At 48.4% G+C, this 21,436-nt stretch overlaps 1 protein-coding gene across 2 annotated transcripts in view; it reads left to right on the forward strand.

The window, feature by feature from the left end:
• Positions 1–21,436, forward strand: part of RUNX1 (RUNX family transcription factor 1) — a 102,138-nt gene that overhangs the window by 37,852 nt on the left and 42,850 nt on the right. Inside the window, exon 4 of one of the 2 annotated variants that reach the window (XM_066598998.1) lies at positions 19,357–19,548. The exons of the other annotated variant lie outside the window; for it this stretch is intronic. Within the exon in view, the coding sequence (XP_066455095.1) occupies positions 19,357–19,548 (192 nt within the window). The remainder of the gene's footprint in view (positions 1–19,356; positions 19,549–21,436) is intronic. 2 annotated transcript variants of the gene reach the window in all.

A 21,436-nucleotide genomic window follows, 5' to 3' on the forward strand; every position in this document is an offset into this window, starting at 1 on the left:
CAGCCGTCCTTCATCACGGTTGGAGCTCTTCATGATCTACAGATTCTTCTACCCGCTATACAGTAGACTGCCTCTCCGTGCTGCACAGATGCTTTTCAGGTCCTTCTTACTCCGCCACAAGGGGGCACCATAACATTACACAGGAAATGATGCAAATTCAGGATCAACACAAAGAGGTAGAAGTGCAGGAATATCCTAACTGAAGCGCGAGACACCATGACGCCACCAGGGGAGGCTTTAGTGGAGAGCGAACAAGTCATGAGTAAGAATATTTCTTCAGACGAGGAAATCATTGAGAATAAGGGTGATTGCGCCTTAAAGGCTTTTTGGGGGGGAACTAAAGCATTGATGCTGAGTCCTTAGACTCAATGATTGGTGAACGCCAGACCCTTGGAAGCCCCGCCCATCAGAAGCATGAAAGAGCCATGAAACTTTCTGTAGCACTGCCGCCCTTTTGTACTGACAGTTGGTGGAAGTCTTGCCTTTTGGAGGCCCACCATTGCGCCATTGACCAATATTTTAGTCCTGGAAACCCCCTTTAGGACCCCCAACAGGCTTTATAGTACCTGAACATTGTAGGGTATTTATTGTGTTTTAGCTTTACCTATTTTCATGTTTCATCTGTATTTCTGGTTCTTGGTTGGCGCTGACTTCTTCTTCCACTGGAACACTTGTGCACGTGTCAAGTACCAAGATACATCTATATGTGTAAGGGCTCCCACCCACTTGCTTTTATTTAACACTAATGTCAATGAGACTTTCTAATGTTAAAACCACATCGCAGGTCGGTGTAGGAGGCCCTAAGGCTTGTAGAAGAACTGAACCACCCAGCAGAAGACAATAGATGACTTGGTGTTCTACATCTGTGGCTTGTGAGAACAATTGTCCTCTATATTTAGAAACTAATCCTACCCAAACGGCTCTGAAGGTTGGGCCCTAGACAACCAATCATTTAATGGGTTATCTAGATGTATACACTTTATCTAGAAATCAGTTGTAATCTGTAGGGGCTCCTGGCAGAAAGCCTTCACTTTCCCTGCAGCACCCCCACAGGGTAAACAAAGCATTACACATCTCCCTTATTCAACGATATCCCCGAAAGCTCGCTGTAACATCATGTATTTTTGTTAACCATTAAAAGGTCTCATATCTACAAGATGACTTGGTTTCTCTCACTGAGAACAATCACACACATCTCCCATTGAAATGCACATGCTATGGAATCCATGAACATGTGAGGTCCTCCAGAGAGAAGAAAGAGAAGAGAGATAAAGAAAAAATGAGAGAGAGGAAGAAAGAGCAGAGAGAAAGGGAGAGAAAGGAAAGGGAGAGAAAGCGAGAGAGAAGAGAGAAAGTGCCACCCAGCTTTCCCAAGGCGGATACAACTAAGAAGCCGCTGACTAGAATCTGAGTTATTGCGCTGGTGCACAGTATAGCGGCGGCTCCCCAGGTGGCGGTAATATATTGTAGTGTAAGATTTATTACAGCCGCAGTTACAGCTTATTTTACTGGGAACGCTGCATTAATCTGGTAATTCCCCGGACCCCACTAAAGCTCACAAAGTATTATAGGACTTCCGTAAACTCCATCCTGACTGTTTTCATTAGACACTGCTTTGGCCAAACGCCACGAGGTTCTTTAAACCTCCCTTAATCAAAATGCAGCTAATGATATTCAGGCAGGTGGTCCGGGGGCTCGGAGCACATAGAAGTCATAGAAATAGGGGATTGATGGTGCGGCCTTGGCAGGAGAAACGTAGATTAATGCCAACCATGGATAATAAAGGGGGTCTTGAGTAGTTGAACCCCCCTATGTGGTGCCCATATGCCTCTCTGAGACTTATAGAAAGGGGTTGTCTTATTAAAGGGGTTGTACTAAAATTAGCTTTTATCACCCATACAAAGGATAGGCGATAAACGTCTGATCGGTGGTTGTCTCACTGTTGAGACGCCCACCGGCCCGTGCGCCCCTCTCTTCCTCGCTTTAGGCTCATTGCAACCCCTGCAGTTATCTGTAGTGTGAATGGAGTGGTGGTCGCACATGCAGGGTGCGGAACGGTGGAGCGCTTGTACTGGGCTATCTCCTGGAACTGAGCCATGCAGGCATAACTGCCACTCCAGTCACTCCCCACGTCAGTGCAGTGGGCGCAGTGAACACAGGACAGGACCCCCGTTCTCTGGATGGGGACCCCAATGATCAGACTTCTAACAGCTATCCTTTGGATAGGTGTTAAAAGTCTTTTTGGGGAAAACCCCTTTAAGCGAGCGCGGATTTACACAAGTTGATATGAGGGATGAACAATCATTCATACAACCGTTTGTCCCCCATTCAGTTTAAGCACTCCATGTTTTGGCAGGGCGCTCATACCCTGTGATGAGTAGCGCCGGGCACCTTCTTACCTGGCACTTTACTTAAGAACTTGCTCCGATGCCAGCTGCCAGTTCATGATGCTGCCGCTACAGTGTAGTGCTACCGCAGCTATCATTATTTCCACAGCATTGGAGATCAGTGTAGCAGTCATGTGATGAACCACTGCAGTATCAAGCCTTGCCACCGCAGTGGAAACGGAGCTGTCTGCCTCCGGGATCGGAATGGTTCCTCCAGTGAAGTGCTGAGTGCGAGAATTCCCATCACTACTCCTCACGGGATACAAACGGGGTCCCCATAAAATCTGGAGGGCTTCTTTTATTTATTGGCGGCAGTGTACCCTCAAGTCACACGGGTCGCGTGCTGCAGTGAATGATTCAGTTAGCCGAAGAACAACCTCGTTTGTCGGCTGACCGCCATCCTGTATTGGCCCCGGTACAAGGGCCCTTACTCATAGACCTTTGGAGCGCCTGTCTACCGGTGACACAGCGCTGAGAAATCTTCTAGAGGTGGCCGCATCCACCTGACGGCGGTGACTCACACAGGTAACCGGAGAGTGCCGCCGTCTCTGTGGGTGGCTCGGGGGCTTGTTTCTTCATTTCACCTCTCAGCAATTACCGCACACTTAATAAGTCATCATGTATGAGGAAAAAGAGAGCAGCGAGGACAATAACAGCGCCCTAATCCTCAGCGCATTAACTACAGCGCCCATTAACCCCGGCACTGCTGCAGGATGTAACGACGCCTGAGGATCAACAAACCCTATCTGTACGCACCAATGTAATATGAGGGTGCGCAGCATCATTACCACTACTGCAGGGGGCGCCACTGGGCCCTGCCTGCACCAACCACAGGGGATGCATGAACAGCCCAAGTTTACTGATAAACTGCTATACATGGGGGTCTATAGAAGGGACTGCACCCGGCACCGTCCCCCCAGCCCGGGGCTGGACTTACACAGGTGGCGTGATATTAGTCTGAGAAGCTCTGACCCATATCCCGCTTGTAAACCTCCGATTCTCACTGGGATTGCGACGCCATTGCACGTCCGCCCGTGCGATCTTCACCTACATTTTTCACGCAGGTTATTTCCATAGGGAAAATCTAAAATCTCCTTGCCGTCGCATGAAGCCGTATCCGCATGTGGGGGCGATGCAGGGGGAAATAACCGACGATATCACCCTAAATAATAGGCCGTCCCGCCACTCTTCTGTCTTGTTGCATCGCTGCAGGAGAAGATACACCCATCGTAAATAGGGGCTAATCGCTGCGCTCAGGTCCGGTGTGTCTCGCAAATGCACAGAAGTTGCGCGTTTTATTCGCCCGTGTGAGGGCTTATTTACACGGGTGAGAAAATGGCACGAGTGCTGTGAGTTTCTCGGCCGGATATCACGCTCCCCGTGTCAGTGTAGCCTAAGGTTGGATCACGTCTGCATAGACAGGACCTATATTCCCATAGAGAGGAGTCCCAGGAGCCCCCCTCCTCCCCTCAAGGATAAACAACTTTTATCCTATGCTTCTGCTGGGATTTGTAGTCCTTCAATTCCTCCCCTTCCCCTCTATGATTTCCATATGTCCTGATAGACATGAGAAAACACCTTTAAAGGGGTTGTCTAGTTGTAAACTATTGATGACCTATCGGTAGGATAGTTCATCAATAGTGAATCAGTGGGGATCTGCTGCTCAGGACCCCCACCAATGAACTGTTTACTGAGCCAGAGTGTTTGTACACTGAGCTGATTTCTGAAGAAAGCACACAGCTCCGTTCCCACTTTAGTGACCAAGCTCGGTATTACAGGCAAAGTTCCCATTGATGTGAATGGCTGCAATACCAAGCCTGGCCACTGCAGTGGAAACGGAGCTGTCTGCTTCCTGCAGAAATAAGCTCAATGCATGAAAACACCAAGCCAGCAAACAGCTGATCAGTGGGGATACCAGGCGGCAGACTCCTGCCAATCTACTATTGGTGGCCTATCCTACGGCTAAGCCATCAATAGCTTACAAGTGGACAATCCCTTTAAAGCTATGCATATCAGTGCTGAGAGTCCTTCAATTCTTCCATATTATACAAGGGCGGATCAAGTATCCCGAACGTAACCGTTGTTGGCCCCTGCCCCCTCTATGATGTCCTTCTGCCCTAGTAGACGTGAGATGACCCCTTTAACCCTTTGTGTTTCATTGCTGGGATTTGTAGTCCTTCAATTCTTCCCTTGTATATTCTCAGCCTTTCCTTGAGAAGCAGCCGGCGGTATAATTATCCTTAGACTCTATAAATAGGAGATTCTTTCTAGCGAAACTACATCTTAGAAGCAGAAAACCGACCATCAGAGCGAACGGCAGGAATGTTAATTTCATACTACGGCCACCGCAGTAACCTCTAATCTGCGGTAATGAGCGGCTGGGAGGACGCCGCCGGGTTCTCATCTGCTCTTTTTTATCTATTTTCTTAAATCCCATTGCCCAAACTTGCAGCCTGGTAGATTGGCACTTCCACTCCGCGCTGCCGTCGATGAGCCGAGTGCCAAGTGTCCTTCTTACTTGGTGCTGTTTTCCAAATGGTTTGCTGACTACTCAACAGTCATCAGATACATTATCTTCTAATCCTCTGTAATCGTGCGCTGGAATGTTCTCTCATACAAGCGGCATCTGGGGACAGATAGATGTGGAAACATGTGAACAAGAGCTTTTACGGTAAAAGGGAGCTGCAGATGCGGATCACAAGAGTTTTCCAAGAAAACTTTCTGCAGCCGCGTACGTGAAGAATACGAAGTGCAGCCGCAGCAAACTTGTCACTAGTCAGTGTCAGGCTCTGCGCAGCACAAGTATCAGTTATGAGAAAGTAAGCCCCGCCCCTTGGACGTTGAGTTTTGGGTGCTTTTCTGCAAAACTTTTTCATCCACATGATGAGCACCAATCAGTGAGATCGGTGCTCGCTTGTGTGGCTTCACACGGGCCGATTCAGACTCTGTTAGGGCATGAGCATTGAGTTATACAATGGTTTGCCCCATAGACTTTTGTGACTGTTGGCAGCACATCCGCTGTTCACAGAGGAGATGTGCTGCAGGCAATGATTTGGTTTTTGTGCCACATAAGAGCTATGATCCCCCGACCAACAAGCGGCCCCATTTAATAATAATGTCAACCTTTGTGGCCCCATTTAGTACTGCTGTCCCCCCTTTGCAGCCGCCTTTAGTAATTCTGCCCCCTTTATGGCTCTAGTTAGTAATAGTGCCCCTTCTATAGCCCATTTAGTAATAGTGCCCCTTACTGCGAACTCATTGAGTAATATTGTGCCCCTTTGTGGCACCATTTAGTTACTCTGCACCCTCTATGGCCCAATTTAGTAAAAGTTTCCCTCTTTGCTACCACATTTAGTAATACTGCCCCACTCTGTACCCCTCCTTAGTAATAGTGGCCCCATTTGTGTTCCTTCCCCTCCTTCTGAACTACTGGGCGGGAAGGGAGGCAGCAACTTTTTGACAAGAAGCATCTCCTGTCTGTTATACTGTCACAAGTCAGGATACCCTGGCCCCTTCCGCTTCTCCTGTATACTACATTCAGCAGAAGGGGGAGGAGCCAGGGTATCCTCAGCGTAGCGGTGGCCAGAACCTCTGAAAGTGTGTGTGTGTGACAGCTGGATGATCTGAGAGGGATGATTTGCAAGTTAGCTGACGGATGGGGATATTCGACCCCGCGCCCCACTGCAGGGTAATTATTTTTTACCACATATTAATATGGCTGGTAAGAAATAATTACCCGCATCGGCCGGGTGGTTAACCTCCTGGGTGGGTACTCTATACATGCCCCACCCCTGCTTAACTTACAGCCAATAAGAATCTGTCCTGGTCATGTGATGATCACACAGGTGCACGGCTTGTTACAAGCCACCTGATAACTATACTATAACGAGCTGCATATCTGCATGTTCATCAAATTACAACAAGAGATTTTTATGCACTGTAAATAAACAATGAAGGTTCCTAATAAAGGACAGCAAGCAGAGATCTTGAAATATACCACTTCATTTAAAAATGAATGAGCTTCTTTTCCTAAACAGTAACACCCCTTTAAAGAGAGGCGGAGCAAGCCCTTTTCCAGATTCCTGATTGTCACTTTTTGGTGTTGGCACAGTGACACACGCTAACATAAAAGGACCTGTCCCTTTAAGGAGAACCTGTTACCTGATCTTCCAGCATTTTAAAGTACTTATCACTGACGTCAGTTCCAGATAATACGCAATTTTGGCATGAGATGTGATACTTTGTTTTATGGATCTGGCCGGGTCGCCAGGAGGAGTCAGTTATGGGGGTCGAGAGGCAGTTGTTGCAAGTAACGAGGAGAGATGAGTAAATTATCAGGAGATGCCGATTCATCAGCAATTTGTGATCAAAATACTAACGGAATACATTAGAGGAGTCCGGCCTCAAAAGACAAACGATACATTGTTACTCTTCGTTCACGGTTCATTATATGCAGCATAAACATCATCGTCAGCTCGTTCACTAATTGTTCATTTAAATACCGATTGTCAGTCTTCCTCATTGTCTAAGGGCTCTTTCCCACGAGCGTAGGCATTTTTACATGCGCCCACAGGCACCGTAAAAACGCGTAAACGGGCGCACAAAACTAATGATTGTGCGCCCGTTCAGATGGCACGGGCTTGGCACGCCTCCCCTTCCCTCTCTGGCTCACCTCCTCTCTCCTTTCCTCTGGGTGTTTGCAGTTGAAGTGGGTGGGACAGAGGTGGGGCTAAGCACCTGCCCCTCCCCGGCCCTTGTCTGCAGCCAGCCAGAGAAGGAGAGAAGGGGGAGGGAGTTTAGCAGTCACGCTGCTAAGCTCCCTCCCACCTCCCTTTTCTGGCCGCTGTTATTGGCTCCCATAGGAGTCTTTGCAGCAGCCAACGTATTCCGGGCAGAAAGATAGTTCCCGGACTATTTTTGCTGCCCGGCGAAAAAGAGCCTGGCACTATATTTGCCAGACGGGCGATTTTACGCCGCGGGAATACGCCTCTGTGATCTGATGCATTGGAATCCAATGCATCAGATCGTAGCGTATATCAGCCAGCCGTCAAAACGGCAGCTAATATACGCTCATGTGAATAAGCCCTTATACAGCGAATGTGAACGATGAACGAGCCAACAATGTATCTGCCGGTATAAACAGGCTAAAGTTAGGACGATGTGCTTATGCATGGAGCTGGTCTATACAGGAGACATATTGCTCCACTCCCACAAAACGTGGCCAGACATGGTATTGTGGGGCAAGTTCTCATTCATTTTAATAGGAACATTGCCTGTAATACCAAATCTTTCCACTGCAGTGGAAACGGAGCTCTCTGTTTCCTGCAAAAATCAGCTCAGTGCAAAAGCACACCAGCGCTGTGAATAGTTAATTGCTAGGGGTCCCAGGGGGTGGACCGTGAAAAACTGCTATTGATGACTGACCCTGAGGATAGGCCATCAATAGTTTAAAGTTAGGCAACCCCTTTAATCGGAGGTTTTTACCTGTATCTCTCCAGTAGTATGCAAATTAAAACTCCCAGCAAGCTCCGACATCCACACGCTCAGACTTCTAATAAGTTGGACTCTGGTAGCAAGTGTTCCATTTCCCTGCAGCGCCACTACAGGAGAATTGAGGAACTACACCATTTGTATTGAAATTAATGGGTAGTTCATATAATGCTGGACGTGTCGAGTCCTCCACAGCGAAAGACCCTCTTTCTACCCGCTCTCCACAGTTCAACACTAAGACAACCCCTTTAACTCAGCAGCTTGAATTTTTCCTTGGCCTCATCAATATTCACAAGTCCGTAATCTTCTTGGCCTGGTCTGTATACACATATATTAATGCACAGCAGCCGGTATAACATGGGCTTGGCCTTGTTTTCCAGTGTAGGATGCCTGTGGTTTCAGGGACTTTTAAGCACAGCGGCAGTTTTCCTGTTGTTTTCTGAGTCACAACCTTCACATATAAGCCTGCGGTCGGAGGCTCGGCTACCCCGATAGGGCCGGCGTGTTTCTCCTTAAGCCCCCCGTGCCACGGGCCGCTCTCCATAACCCCGTGCACCTATCTGCACAATCTAGCCACAAACAGCTCCCCCTGACCGCAACGCTTCCCTACTGAAAGTTAATACTGCTTGATTCATTTTGTGCAGCTCGAGCGTCGCCAAAGAAAACAGTGCGAAGAATAAGTCGCTTGTACGCAGCTTGGAAGCATCTCAGAGGCCTCGGTTTCATCACACCATACAGTAGCTTTACTATATCTCCTCTGCAGCTGTGGAGTCGCTGCGAGGCAGGGATACGAGACACCAGCACTTGAGATCTTCCAGCCGTCACCCAACTAATATTTCTTGTGAACCCTTAGGGCCCCGTAGGCGTTAAATGCCTGGAGGAGGGTGAAGAGTTAAAATTATAGGCACATAGCTATGAGCGTCCCAGCCGCCACTGAGCCAGAGCATTGACTGTGCTGGGGGAGTTAGGGTCCGTACCCCCGCGATCAGGCCAGGACACGTGTCCGTATTATGGGCACATAGCGATGAGCGTCCCAGCTGCCACTGAGCCAGAGCATTGACTGCGCTGGGGGGCAGCATGATGCGCTGATTTAGGGTCCGTACCCCCGCGATCAGGCCAGGACACGCGTCCGTATTATGGGCACATAGCGATGAGCGTCCCAGCGGCCACTGAGTCAGAGCATTGTGGGTGTCAGTAGACCGCGCTGGGGGTCATTGGGGGTCAGCATGATGTGCTGAGTTAGGGTCCGTACCCCCGCGATCAGGCCAGGACACGTGTCCGTATTATGGGCACATAACGATGAGCGTCCCAGCCGCCACTGAGCCAGAGCATTGACTGCGCTGGGGGGCAGCATGATGCGCTGATTTAGGGTCCGTACCCCCGCGATCAGGCCAGGACACGTGTCCGTATTATGGGCACATAACGATGAGCGTCCCAGCCGCCACTGAGCCAGAGCATTGACTGCGCTGGGGGGCAGCATGATGCGCTGATTTAGGGTCCGTACCCCCGCGATCAGGCCAGGACACGCGTCCGTATTATGGGCACATAGCGATGAGCGTCCCAGCCGCCACTGAGCCAGAGCATTGACTGCGCTGGGGGGCAGCATGATGCGCTGATTTAGGGTCCGTACCCCCGCGATCAGGCCAGGACACGCGTCCGTATTATGGGCACATAGCGATGAGCGTCCCAGCGGCCACTGAGTCAGAGCATTGTGGGTGTCAGTAGACCGCGCTGGGGGTCATTGGGGGTCAGCATGATGTGCTGAGTTAGGGTCCGTACCCCCGCGATCAGGCCAGGACACGTGTCCGTATTATGGGCACATAGCGATGAGCGTCCCAGCCGCCACTGAGCCAGAGCATTGACTGCGCTGGGGGGCAGCATGATGCGCTGATTTAGGGTCCGTACCCCCGCGATCAGGCCAGGACACGCGTCCGTATTATGGGCACATAGCGATGAGCGTCCCAGCGCCACTGAGTCAGAGCATTGTGGGTGTCAGTAGACCACGCTGGGGGTCATTGGGGGTCAGCATGTTGCGCTGAGTTCGGGTCGCTACTCCCGCGATTGGGCCAGGACACGCGTCCGTTTTATGGGCTCAGAAATGTTCATGTATTGTTTTCCAGCTTTTTGTCACTGAAGCTTAATAAAAGCATTAAAAAAGGTTTTGGGACTTCCTAAGGCCGCATTCACACGGCCAATATTCTCGCAACACGCACAACACGCACACGGAAATACAACCCATTATTTACAATGGGTGTTTTTACATGAGTGATAGAAATGTCGCAGCATGCGCTATTTTTGGGGGGGCAATCTGCCCTCGTTATTTTCTACCGGATAACGAAAAAAATCACATCGCACTTGTATTCAGATGCAATTTTCACGCAAGTGCAGAGATGCGGTGCGATGCGTTTTTCTCACAAAATGAATTGCACTCGCATAGAAAATGGCTTGTTTACCGGCACAATATCATTCCGAGTTACTCAGACCGATATCATGTTTGTCCATATGAATACAGCCTGAGGGCTTATTCACATGGACGTATATCAGCACACTAGCTCCCGCCCCGTGTGAATGGCTTTAAATACGTCAATTATGATCGGGAGTCGATCGTGGCAAAAATGTAGTCATGCGAATATACGGTGCGTACTGGCAAACGTATAAACTCATACACTTGGGTGAAGGAGCTCTACTCACATGAGTAGTGTGCCTCCTGGTTCTGGTGTACACTTCCACACCAGATCACCAGCTCATGTTAGGACCAGGGGCACACATGGCATAGAGGTAGCTTGGGTAGTCCTATTCCCCTTCCTATTGGGTGGCATGAACTGTGTAGGAAGCTCCTCCCCAGAGGAACTGCATTGTTTGGAAACAAGAAGGCGCAAATTGATCTTGTGGTTTGAAATGCAGGAGGAAACATACACCCTGCCCCTCTGTCCTGGTGGGCAAAACTGGGCATAATATCGGGAGACCAGATTGCTCTTTCCTATAGGGTCTTCTGTCTTCTAAATATGAGAAGTGTCTGACATAAAAGCTGAATAGACCGACCAGAGTTTGAGCTTCTCACTACCAGGAGCCCCATAGTACTTGCCTGGTATGTCTGGTGCAGCTGAGCTTATATATTCGGCAATGGTCATCTGTAGTGATGATCTCTTATGTTTGACAATGAGGTCCTAAAGTACAAAAATGAAAAAGAGAAGAAGAACCAGGATTTCTTCAGCTACAGTTTCCCATACTATCACTTATCTTTGTCTGTGGCCCGGCTCAGATGATTATCCTGATTAATTATTGGGACGTCTTAACTGGAGCCAAAATCTTGATCTATCTACCCTGCCTAAGTGTTGAAAGAGCTTATTTTTACGTCATTGTTTGCTGATTTTCTGGGCGTCGCCGTAATGTAGACATTTTTTGTATTGTCTTAATGCTCCGCACCTATGCCTTTGTGTGTGTGTCTTATAAACAGTATCCAGAACGTAGCTTTTGAGTATCCATCATGTGGGAAAATATACGGCTCCCGGAAATAAAACAAAAAGGATAAACAAAAAAGAACTTGGCAAGGCGAGAGTAAAGTAGGGCGAACCTGATAATGCTGCCAAGGACTTGTGTGAAAAGGGGCATTGTAGGTCAAGAATAAACAAGACACCTCTTATTGAACTTGATACTTGTGTTTATGACTATATATAAAAAAGAGCAGCCACGGGTTCAAGGTGGGCCACCTGAACAACATAAAGCTGCCCGCTGAATAGGTAAAGGCGGCACAAGTCCCCTGAATAGCTATGGTGTAAAAGGAAGCTGCATATAGTGTTCAGGCACCCGGCACTGCCGTACATAGAAGAGAGAGGGCCCCCATAGCAAAAAAAAAAAGAACACAGAATGAGCCCCCACTGTGGTGCCAAGGACAAAAGGACCTGGTGTTTGTTTCCTATTTTATTTCCAATTCCTTATAGGCTACTAACAATACACTTACTCTAGGAATCCTGTACAGGTTCCTGTCAGCAAGTAGGTGTAGGATCAAACCAAGGCTGGGTCCTTTCTCTCCTAGGTTCTTGCAGAAGCCTCATAGTCTACCTCTATGGTGTGTATAGCTTTCCCAACTAATCAGTCAGCAATTAACTCATTAGCATTGTTACAAGTTAGTGTAATCTAATAATAATCGTGCAAGGTACCGTAATGGGCACCGCAATCACCTCTCTAATTTGACTTCATCATTTGCATTCAGCTGAGGTTATCAGCAAGAAGCTTCTCATGGCAGGGACTCGGGTGAACTCAAAGTCACGGACCTAAAAAGCGTGGACTTTCATAAAGAACCTTTTTCACAGAGAAAAATATAGAGTTGGTGGCGGTGTGCAGGAACAGCGACAGCCCTGAGAGTCCGTCTGGTCTATTGGCTTCAAGAACTAACTGCTCCAGTATATTCCAGAGCGAAAGTTGCTTTTTTGTTTTCGCAGGCCTCTGTTTTAGGGGGGATTGTGATTAGATGCCCCCAGTCTATTACCACAAAATGCCTTAAAGCCACCCTCCAGTCCTAGGGACAAAAATGTATCCAGGAACCAGAGGGCGAGTTCTATTAACTGGTTCCGTCCTTTCTCCCAACGCACCCTGCAATCTGCTTGTTCCTGGGGCCCATCATCATTCTTAGGCCGGCTGCACACGAACGGGTCGGATTCCGCATGCAGGAGCTCACAATGGAATCCGGTTTGTGCCCGGCCGACGTCCGCGGTTGCCTATTTAAATCAGTATTGCAAATGGTTGCGGCAAGCCACCGTCAGACATGCACAGTACAGATTTTTTTTTTCGAAACTCTCTCTTTTCCTGCAACATCGCTAGGCGATGACTGTGAGCGGAGGTGGGCGGCCGGAACGATCTCCAGCACGCTTTGACTGAGTGATAATTGCTCCTGTGTAAAAGCATAAGAGTCATCAACGCTGGGACGACTGTTGGGGGCTTCAGTGCCTGGGAGTTGTCCCATGTGAAAGAGGCTAGACATTATACTCTGCTCTGATTGGTGGATGCTGCTGCTGTGCTCAGCATTGGCCAATCAGAAAGCAGCATCCAGTGACTAACTACCAGTGTACAATGTGCATCAAGTAGTGCCAGGAGTGCCACGTGATCATTGGATGGTGCCAAGTAATAGAACTCCCCCCACTGGTACCTGGATACATTTTGTCCCCAGAAGAAATAATGGAAATGTTTCTAATTCGGTAATGGTAATTATTTACTAGGTTAGAAGAAGTCGGAGAGCAGCGGGTTCTGGATTAACGGGGTCTTACCAAGATGGGCTTTCATCACCTTTATATAGGAGAGGTGATAGAAGTAGGATTGGTGGGGGTCTCACTGCTGAGGCGCCCACCTATCCTGAGTGCGGGACCCCGTGACGCCCTCCCCCTCCTCACTGCACCCCCGCCATGGCTTGGAGATTGGAGCAGCAGTTGCTGGGGCTGGGGCTCCATTCATTTCAGTGGGACTGATGGAAATAGCCAAAGACAAACGCTCTGCCGTCTCCGGTGGTCCAAGTGAAGATGAATGGACCGACACCGTACATGCGTGACCAGTGCACCTTTCAATCTCCTCACTGCAGGGGGTTCTGCGAGCCCACAGTGACAAGAAGAGGGGGCACAGGATACCCCTTCCCCAGAACCGCTGGGGGTCTTAGCGGTGTGCCCCCCACTGTTCAGAATTCCTTATGCTGTAGATAGGGGATAAAAGTCAATCTTGGAACAGCCCCATTAAGTAATGTGATAATGCCGGATTGCCAGGCAACATTCTGCTAATCCAGAATATGACGTTCTGGTTCTGGATTAGTAGACTTTCACTTTACCGGTCCTCTGCCATAGAACATAATGGTTACTAGAGACTCTTGGCCCGCCTGGCAGTGAGTGCGGTAAGCGTCTTCTGACCGGCTTTGTATTTACGATAAAAATAGGCTAATCTTTTATCCATGCAAATAAAGCGGCTGATGAGAGGCGGCAAAATGATCTCCTCTGAACGCTTCAATTACCGTCATGACAAGAATTAATATTTACTGTTAATATTAATGCAGCCATGGAGAGGGTCTGCCAACACGCTACGCCTGCTTCACTCCAGATGGATGGCGGCCAGCGAGCGCAGACTTGCAGGTTTATACAGCCATGTGTTAGCTGCATCCTGTGTTTAATGCCTTCCATGAACATAGATACCGGACCCGCTCCTCCCGCTCCTCCCGCTCCTCCTCGCTCCTCCCGCTCCTCCTCGCTCCTCCCGCTCCTCCCGCTCCTCCTCGCTCCTTCTCCTTTCTTCTCCGTGAAAGCAAGTGGCATTACGGTAAATAAAAGGACATCGCCAAGAAGAGAACATTGTCGTGTCAGGCAGATCTGTGATGCGGTGTACTCAAGGGATAATGGGTAGAGCCGCCTTTTGTTAGCAATCATTGGAATTGATTTCAGGACTAACAATCCCAGCATGCATTGCAATCTCAAGGCAACCTTCCGTTTTTGGGACAGGAGGGGGTATATTACCTGCAGTTGTTCTTCTCTGCCTTCACCCCCACCCCCATCCACCAATTTTGTACCCCATTTTTGGCTGTCAAAGGTGGTGACTCAATGGACTCTGTTCACGGCTCTATGATGAAACAGTGCTGGTCATGTGAGCAGCTCTGGCCAGTCAGAGAGCAGGTATAATGCATTGGTAGTTTAATATTTCCAATTCACTGTGGGGTTTAGGTAGTCTGAAGATTGTGTCAACCATCGTGGACAACTGAAAATGGAACTAGCAGATTAGAGGGACAACAGAGAACAAAAGACAGTAATATTTTTCAGAACCAAGCTTGGATATAGTACAACAATTAAGTTTACTCCATAGGTAAGGTACCAGCACCAAGTTTACTACATACCTATAGTACAGGAATCTTGCTTACTACATACCATAGATACAGTACAAGAACCAAGCTTACTACAAAAATACAGTACCAGAACCAAACTTACTAGATAGATACGGTTCAAGAACTGAGCTTAGTTGTTTAGGTATGGTACCAGAACCAAGCATACTAAATACTATATTATTAGATATAAACTTAGAGCATACCTGCAATACGGTACCAGAAACAAGCTAATTATGTGCTCTATATGCATTTTTTGCTAAACCGTTGTAAAAACCCCGTCGTGGGCAGGGCCAGCAACAGTTCTTTGATGGCCCTTGATTAAACCGAGTTACAGCAGGCACCTTGTCTATCCTACCACTTGACAAGAGTGGATTTACCCAGGTTACCCCGGATTTCCCAAGCCCAGTGGATCCTGGCCTCTGCCTGCCAGATCTGCTTGGGCGTTTCCCTTCCTCCCCATTGATCTCATCGGAGAGTATGTTACACGTCATCTCTCCATCGACATCAATGCTGGAGCTAGTTCACAATACTGGAGGGGTCTTCATTCTGTCCCCCCTCCTATTTATGGATGGATGATTATTTACTGCAGTGACCCCAGCGGCCCCAAAGTCAATAAGCTGGCGCCCCTCCATGGACTATAATTGTACTGCTTCCCGGCCCGGCGCGTACAATACCGGCTCTCAGATGAACCACGCACGGTTCCTTGGATGTTTGCTTTACTCGCCTCTGGAAGCAGAAGTAGCTGTTAATTATTGCTGAAGCCATTCACCTCTGTTCTCAGGTCAATATCCGTCCTCCCCAACACAACCCGCTATTCTTCCGCGGCCCCGCGTCGGACATGCTCAGCGCCGCCTGCGCACACAGCGTACAATTTGCAGGTTCCTGTTATTTCACTGTTTGAGCAGCGACCCGAGAACGCAGGACAGAAGCAGACGTATTCCAGAATGAACCCGAACGGCGGTTTCCACCAAGAAAATTGTGTTTTGGATTGAAACGACTTCCTTCCTCCAGTTTTAGATGAAATTTCACGTTCCATATAGGAAGAGCGGGCAATAAAGTGGTTTATACACCCGGGAACAGTGAGCCCTTGTGGAGTCACCGAAACCCTCATGTGAGGAAAACCAGCTTATTATGGAGATGGTTGGCACGTGCCAAGTGTGTGCGGCTCCCGCCGGGCGCTTACAATGGATGACAGCTGCCCAGATATCAGTCAGTCAGAAGTCAGAGCAGCGGACCAAGTTTGATTGGGACTATTTTTTTTTTCCGCAGCGATATTGGAATTTCTCTGTTTTGTGATGGCGGCTATTTTTCTGGAAGTGGCAGCAGGAAGTGCAGCCGCCTTGGGATCGGCTTTGGATCGACCATGACAAAGTTACAGATATCCCATTAGTTATGAGAAGTTTAGGCGACCGTCTGTCTTCTCCCGTCCCAGGAAGGAGGAGGACACCAGGAGGGTGTCCATCGCCTGCAGCTGTTCTTCTCCACCTTCCTTCCCATCAGATTTCCAATTCTGATTTCACATTAGAATGGAAGCCCTCTAAGTGGCACGTATACTTTAAGGAGTCGCCCCCCCTTATGACGGCACTTATTAAGGCATGTGGATGTGATAGAAGGAGGTCTCCAGCCTGGGACCTCCAATTTTTGGCCAACATGAAGAACTGCTACAAACCATGTATCATATGGTCACCCATTTATTTAAATGGATGCCCTGTAATACCACATTTCTCCTGCAGTGGCCGCCCACAGCTTCCTGCAGCTGATCGCCAGACGGGATAGCCCCTTCATTGGCAAGTACACTCAGTCTCGATGCCCAGAACTGGCCAAACAAATGTTCATTCCCGATTGCTGTGGCAAAGAGGGCAGCGATCTGCCAACAGAATAATCAATTGTCAGATTGTATAAAGAGGAGATCTGCTGCCATCTTTATGCAAACTGGATGGAGCCCGAAAATTGGTTTGCCGTCATTTTAAAAAAGTGGTAGGGAATGGTGTAAAAAACAGAATAGGCAATACTCACCCCTTACATTATGTCTGGTCCCGCACACGGTCCCCTCTCTCGACTCTCCCAGAATCTATCAGGTGCGCGGTGCTGGGCCAGACGCATCATGAAGGGGTGAGTAATGGATGGGGCACTGATTCCTAAAGCATACCTCCATCACAGGATAATATTTGTCCATGGTCTGGAGGTGGGGAATTATACTACCTGGCGCCATCCTCTTCCCAGTTTGGTCACCGATCTACCTGTTCTTTGGGCCCCTCTTCATATGGCCAAGATTCTTAGACTACCTGATGCACTCTGGACACTGGTGCTGCATTGGTAGCCTGAGACGACACACGCTGCTCTGATTGGCCAATGCTGCTTACATGAGCAGCACTGCCCAATCAGGAAGCAGCATGCACTGTCTGACTGCCGAGGAACAGTGAGTAATAACAGGAGCGCCGTGGCCATGTTGGAATCAGGAAGGGTGCCCCAAGAACAGGCAGATCGTCGGCGAAACAGATGGCAGCAGGCAGTAGAACTTCCCACCTCCGGTCCTGAACATATTTTGTCCCGTGACTGGGCGGCCACTTTAAATGTCAGAAAACCCCTTAACGATACCCATCAGCCCGGGTAAAAGGCCCTTTAAACGAGCACCAATTAACTCGTCATCTCATCGATCGGCGCTCGGCGTACAAGGACCCCAACACTGACTATAGATGATCGCAGAGGACTGACATGGAAGTGTCTCGCGTGACTCCAAATGTTTGCATTCAAGCCCGCCATCATGAGCCGGAGACTTAAACGGCGGCCTGCGATTTGCATGCTTGACAACTTAAGAAGCTCAAGACGTTTTCCTGCCAAACAGAAGGAAAAAAAATTCCTTCGTGCACTTTTTTTGTACCCAGATAAAATCATTGAGTACGGCTGGCTCCATTTCTCAGTGCGGTGTGAAATGTGATCTAGTGCCGTGTTCGCCAGAGGAACTGGCGGGAGGAAGAGAGAACAGGCCGCTCACATCTCCGGGCCCAATAAAAGTTTACACATACTTTCATTTTAGAAATTGTAGCAACTGGAAATTCGCTTTGAAATGTAAATTTTGGAACAGCTGGAAAAAATTATCCCGTTCCGCGTTACAGGAGGAAAATGTCAGGAAAACATGCAGCGTACGGCGGTCAGGGAACGGCGACAATCATTTACTGTAGAGGGAATATAATGCTAGAAACTGACACACTGGCACGGAGGATGGAGGCGGCATTTATATGAGTGCAAGAAACTCGCAAACCTGCGATTATCTATGCAAATGTAATGCGTTTGGGGAGAAAATGGCATTTCATCACAGTGCGTGCGCGAGAAAGTCGCAGGTTGTTTCAATAGGAAAATTTTAAATTTGCGCCCACGTGCCAGAGCGATGCCAGTTTTAGACTTGCCCATAGGAAATAACAGGAGCATTTTATCCAGGATCACAGAAAAATAGGACCCGCTGCAAGAATAGAGCCGCTCATGTGAACAGACCCATCGCAAATAACGGATCTATGAGTGCGAGTACAACGGCCTCTGTAAAGCGCTGCGGCCGTATTCACACCCAGGATTGCTTCACGTCGACAGAACTCACGCGGAAATGAGCCCATACATTGAAGTAGGCTGAGCCCCGTGAGCGATTCTGCTCCGACGGTCGGACATAGAAGAAAGGATTGCCAATTCACTCCTACGGGAGCAAAAAGCTAATCGCATTGTAGCCGCAGGTCACATGATCTGCATGTTTGGCTACAACACGCGATTTCTTTCACATGCCTGAAAAACGGCCCTGAAAATCACACGTACAGCGATGCGATTTTTCTCAAAATATGCATCACACTGGTTGAAAAACCGCATATTTGAGGGTACAATATCGCGCGTTTTGTGCGTTGTGGGATCCATGAAAATAGAACCCGTTATTTGCGTGTATTTAAGTGGGCGACATTTTTCTCCCAGCAACGCTGCAAGATAGGGAGTTGGCGGCATGTCCTGATTTTATGGGCAGCTTCATCCACAGGAGTGAAAATATCCCATTGCATTCCATATAGAAATAGCGTGCAATATTCACACGTGTCAAAAATGCGTATGAAATTCACATCTTCAGGGGTGCGGGGCATTTTTCTCGCAAAAAGGCATGACATTTGCAAGCAAACACGTGTCAGGAACATGGCCTGATACAGACGGAGCTTGTTATCCGTGGCATCCAATCAGAGTCCATGTTTCATACTAACAGTGCCATTTAGAAGTTGAAAGCTGAACTCTGATTGGTTGCTATCGGTAGCTCCTCCCCCGTATATCTCTAGTAGTTTTGATAAATTAAACCCAATAACTTTATTGCAAAGGACATGTGTCGGCCAGCAGCGCTCGCGGTGTGCGGGCGCCATGTATGTTGGGGGTATAGGCCGAACTGGATGGACATGCGTGTTCCTTCAGCCTTACATACTATATTACGTGTACACGGGACCGCACACGGACGGATGTCTATGAGCCGTCTGATGCAAGCTACACCCAGTTACTGATAAAACCGTCATATGGCCGCCTGAGTACGGCGTAACTCTGCGTACAGATTCCATATTATACGTCTGTGTATTCATGAAAGTTTACGCCATTTTTTTATCTGCTTCGTATTAACAGGGCATCGACAGAAATTAGACGAGCAGACTAAACCGGGGGGCTTATCGTTTTCTGAACGGCTCAGCGAATTGGAACAGTTGCGCCGAACGGCAATGAGGGTCAGTCCGCACCATCCAACCCCCACCCCCAACCCACGGTCAGCTCTGAATCACTCCACAGCATTCAACCCTCAGGCACAGACTCAGATACAAGGTGAGTTCATGGCTTCACTATATACAGCATTCCATTCCAGAGTTGGGTTGATTGTCATCTCTGCTCATCCTGAGGAAGGCCCAAAAGCTGGCAGTAACACCCCTTTAAGTACAAATTTGCATAAAGACCGCCTCTTGGGAACTGTATTGAGAAATATGGGTCTCTTGGCAAGTGTGTATACAAGTAGATATCCCACAATCCCGCAGACTCTACGGATGACCAGGCCATAGATTACTTTGATGTGAAGGGAACTTCCAGGAAGGTGAACAGTCCGGGAGGGTTAGCCTGGTTCAAAAATAGTTGGTTGTATGAGTGCAAACTACTTGTGTTATAGGATGTGCCCGCGCCAAAATATCCTGCTTCCCTCACTGTATGCACATGACAGCAAATCAATCTGCCAGGCGGATCATCTCCTGGCCCGGGCTCTCTCCACCTTCTTCAGTCTTTAACACATCCTTCCAAGACATTGTGTGTTTCAAGCCCCCCCTGCGCCAGTGCCGAACTAGGGGATCCGGCACATAGGCAGTGATTCTCTGCTGGCGTCCACGTCTTAAATAAGGCCACGCACATGCGCTGGATCCCAATTTATCTCTCATCTGGCACACTGGTGGACTTGGCACATGTGCATGGACTATGACAACTGTCCATGTCATAAATGACATCACATGCAAGCACTTGATCCCGTAGTGCACCGCAGGAGACGATCCTCGGGATCCGGTGCTTGTGCAGTGATTCTCTGCTGATAGTCTTCATCATAATTGATGCCATGCGCATGTGATTCCAATTGATGACTTCTGCAGTGCACTAGGGGTCCGATCTCTCTGATGACCGCCTGCGTCGTTAACGATACAACGCGCATGCACCTGAACCCCTAGTGCGCCGCATGAGACGTAATTCGGGATTTGGTGCATGAGTAAGACATCATTCATGATGTGGATGGCCATCGGGGAGTCACTGCGCATGCATCAGATTCCCTAGTGCACCACAAGAGACATCAGTTAGAATCAGCGCACACGCGTGACGTCAGTTCACACATGAATGGCTGCCGGAGAATCACTACACTTGCACGGAATCCTCTAATGTGCTGCAGGAGACGTCAATCGGAGTCTGTACTGCCGGCTTATACTTCCGTCCGTCCGTCTGTCTGGACGCATAGAACGTTTCCTCTTCGCGGCTCTGGCCTACTGGAGGAGTTCTTTGGTGAAGTATTGCCATACTTTACGTCTCTTCAGAGTCTTGTAATGGGATGCAGACCATCTTATCTCGATGAGGGTCTGAACTAGGCTTGGCCTTGGAAAACTAGTAAAAAATGAAAAGTCAACCAACCACTGATCCAATTGGCTGATGGGGGACAAAACCCTCAACTTTTTGTTTTAACTAATCTCCTCTAAATGTAGGTGCTTTAACAAAATTTTACAATTTAAAGGGATTGTCCACTTTTGAACTTGATAAACTCATTTCAAGATGTCTTGAAACCAAATAGCAAGTGTTCAGTTTCTCTGTAGCGCCACCACTGGGGAAGTGAAGCATTACGTGATAGTTGTCCTTGAAATAAAACCATGGGTAGTTGGATCCTCCAGCTAAACTCCCTTCCATCCCTTTCCTACTTCTACTTTTTTACATTTGATAGGGATGGAAAGGACTGTGTCTGTAGGATCAGACTACACAGGGTTTGTTTGTAGTCTGTTACCATGGAGACACACAGAAGCTGTAAACTTAAAATGGAGAGATATTTTAAATCAGGGCTATTTGCAAAATGTATTTTTTTCTTTTGATGCATTTGAGGAACAGATAATTGTGGCGAAGATGTTATAACCCTTTAAAGCAAACATTGGTGCATACATATCAGTGCCGTCGCACCAGCTTCTCATTGTGTCTCCTCACACCT

This window comes from Eleutherodactylus coqui, chromosome 4, assembly GCF_035609145.1.
Source record: "Eleutherodactylus coqui strain aEleCoq1 chromosome 4, aEleCoq1.hap1, whole genome shotgun sequence".
Taxonomy (NCBI): domain Eukaryota; kingdom Metazoa; phylum Chordata; class Amphibia; order Anura; family Eleutherodactylidae; genus Eleutherodactylus; species Eleutherodactylus coqui.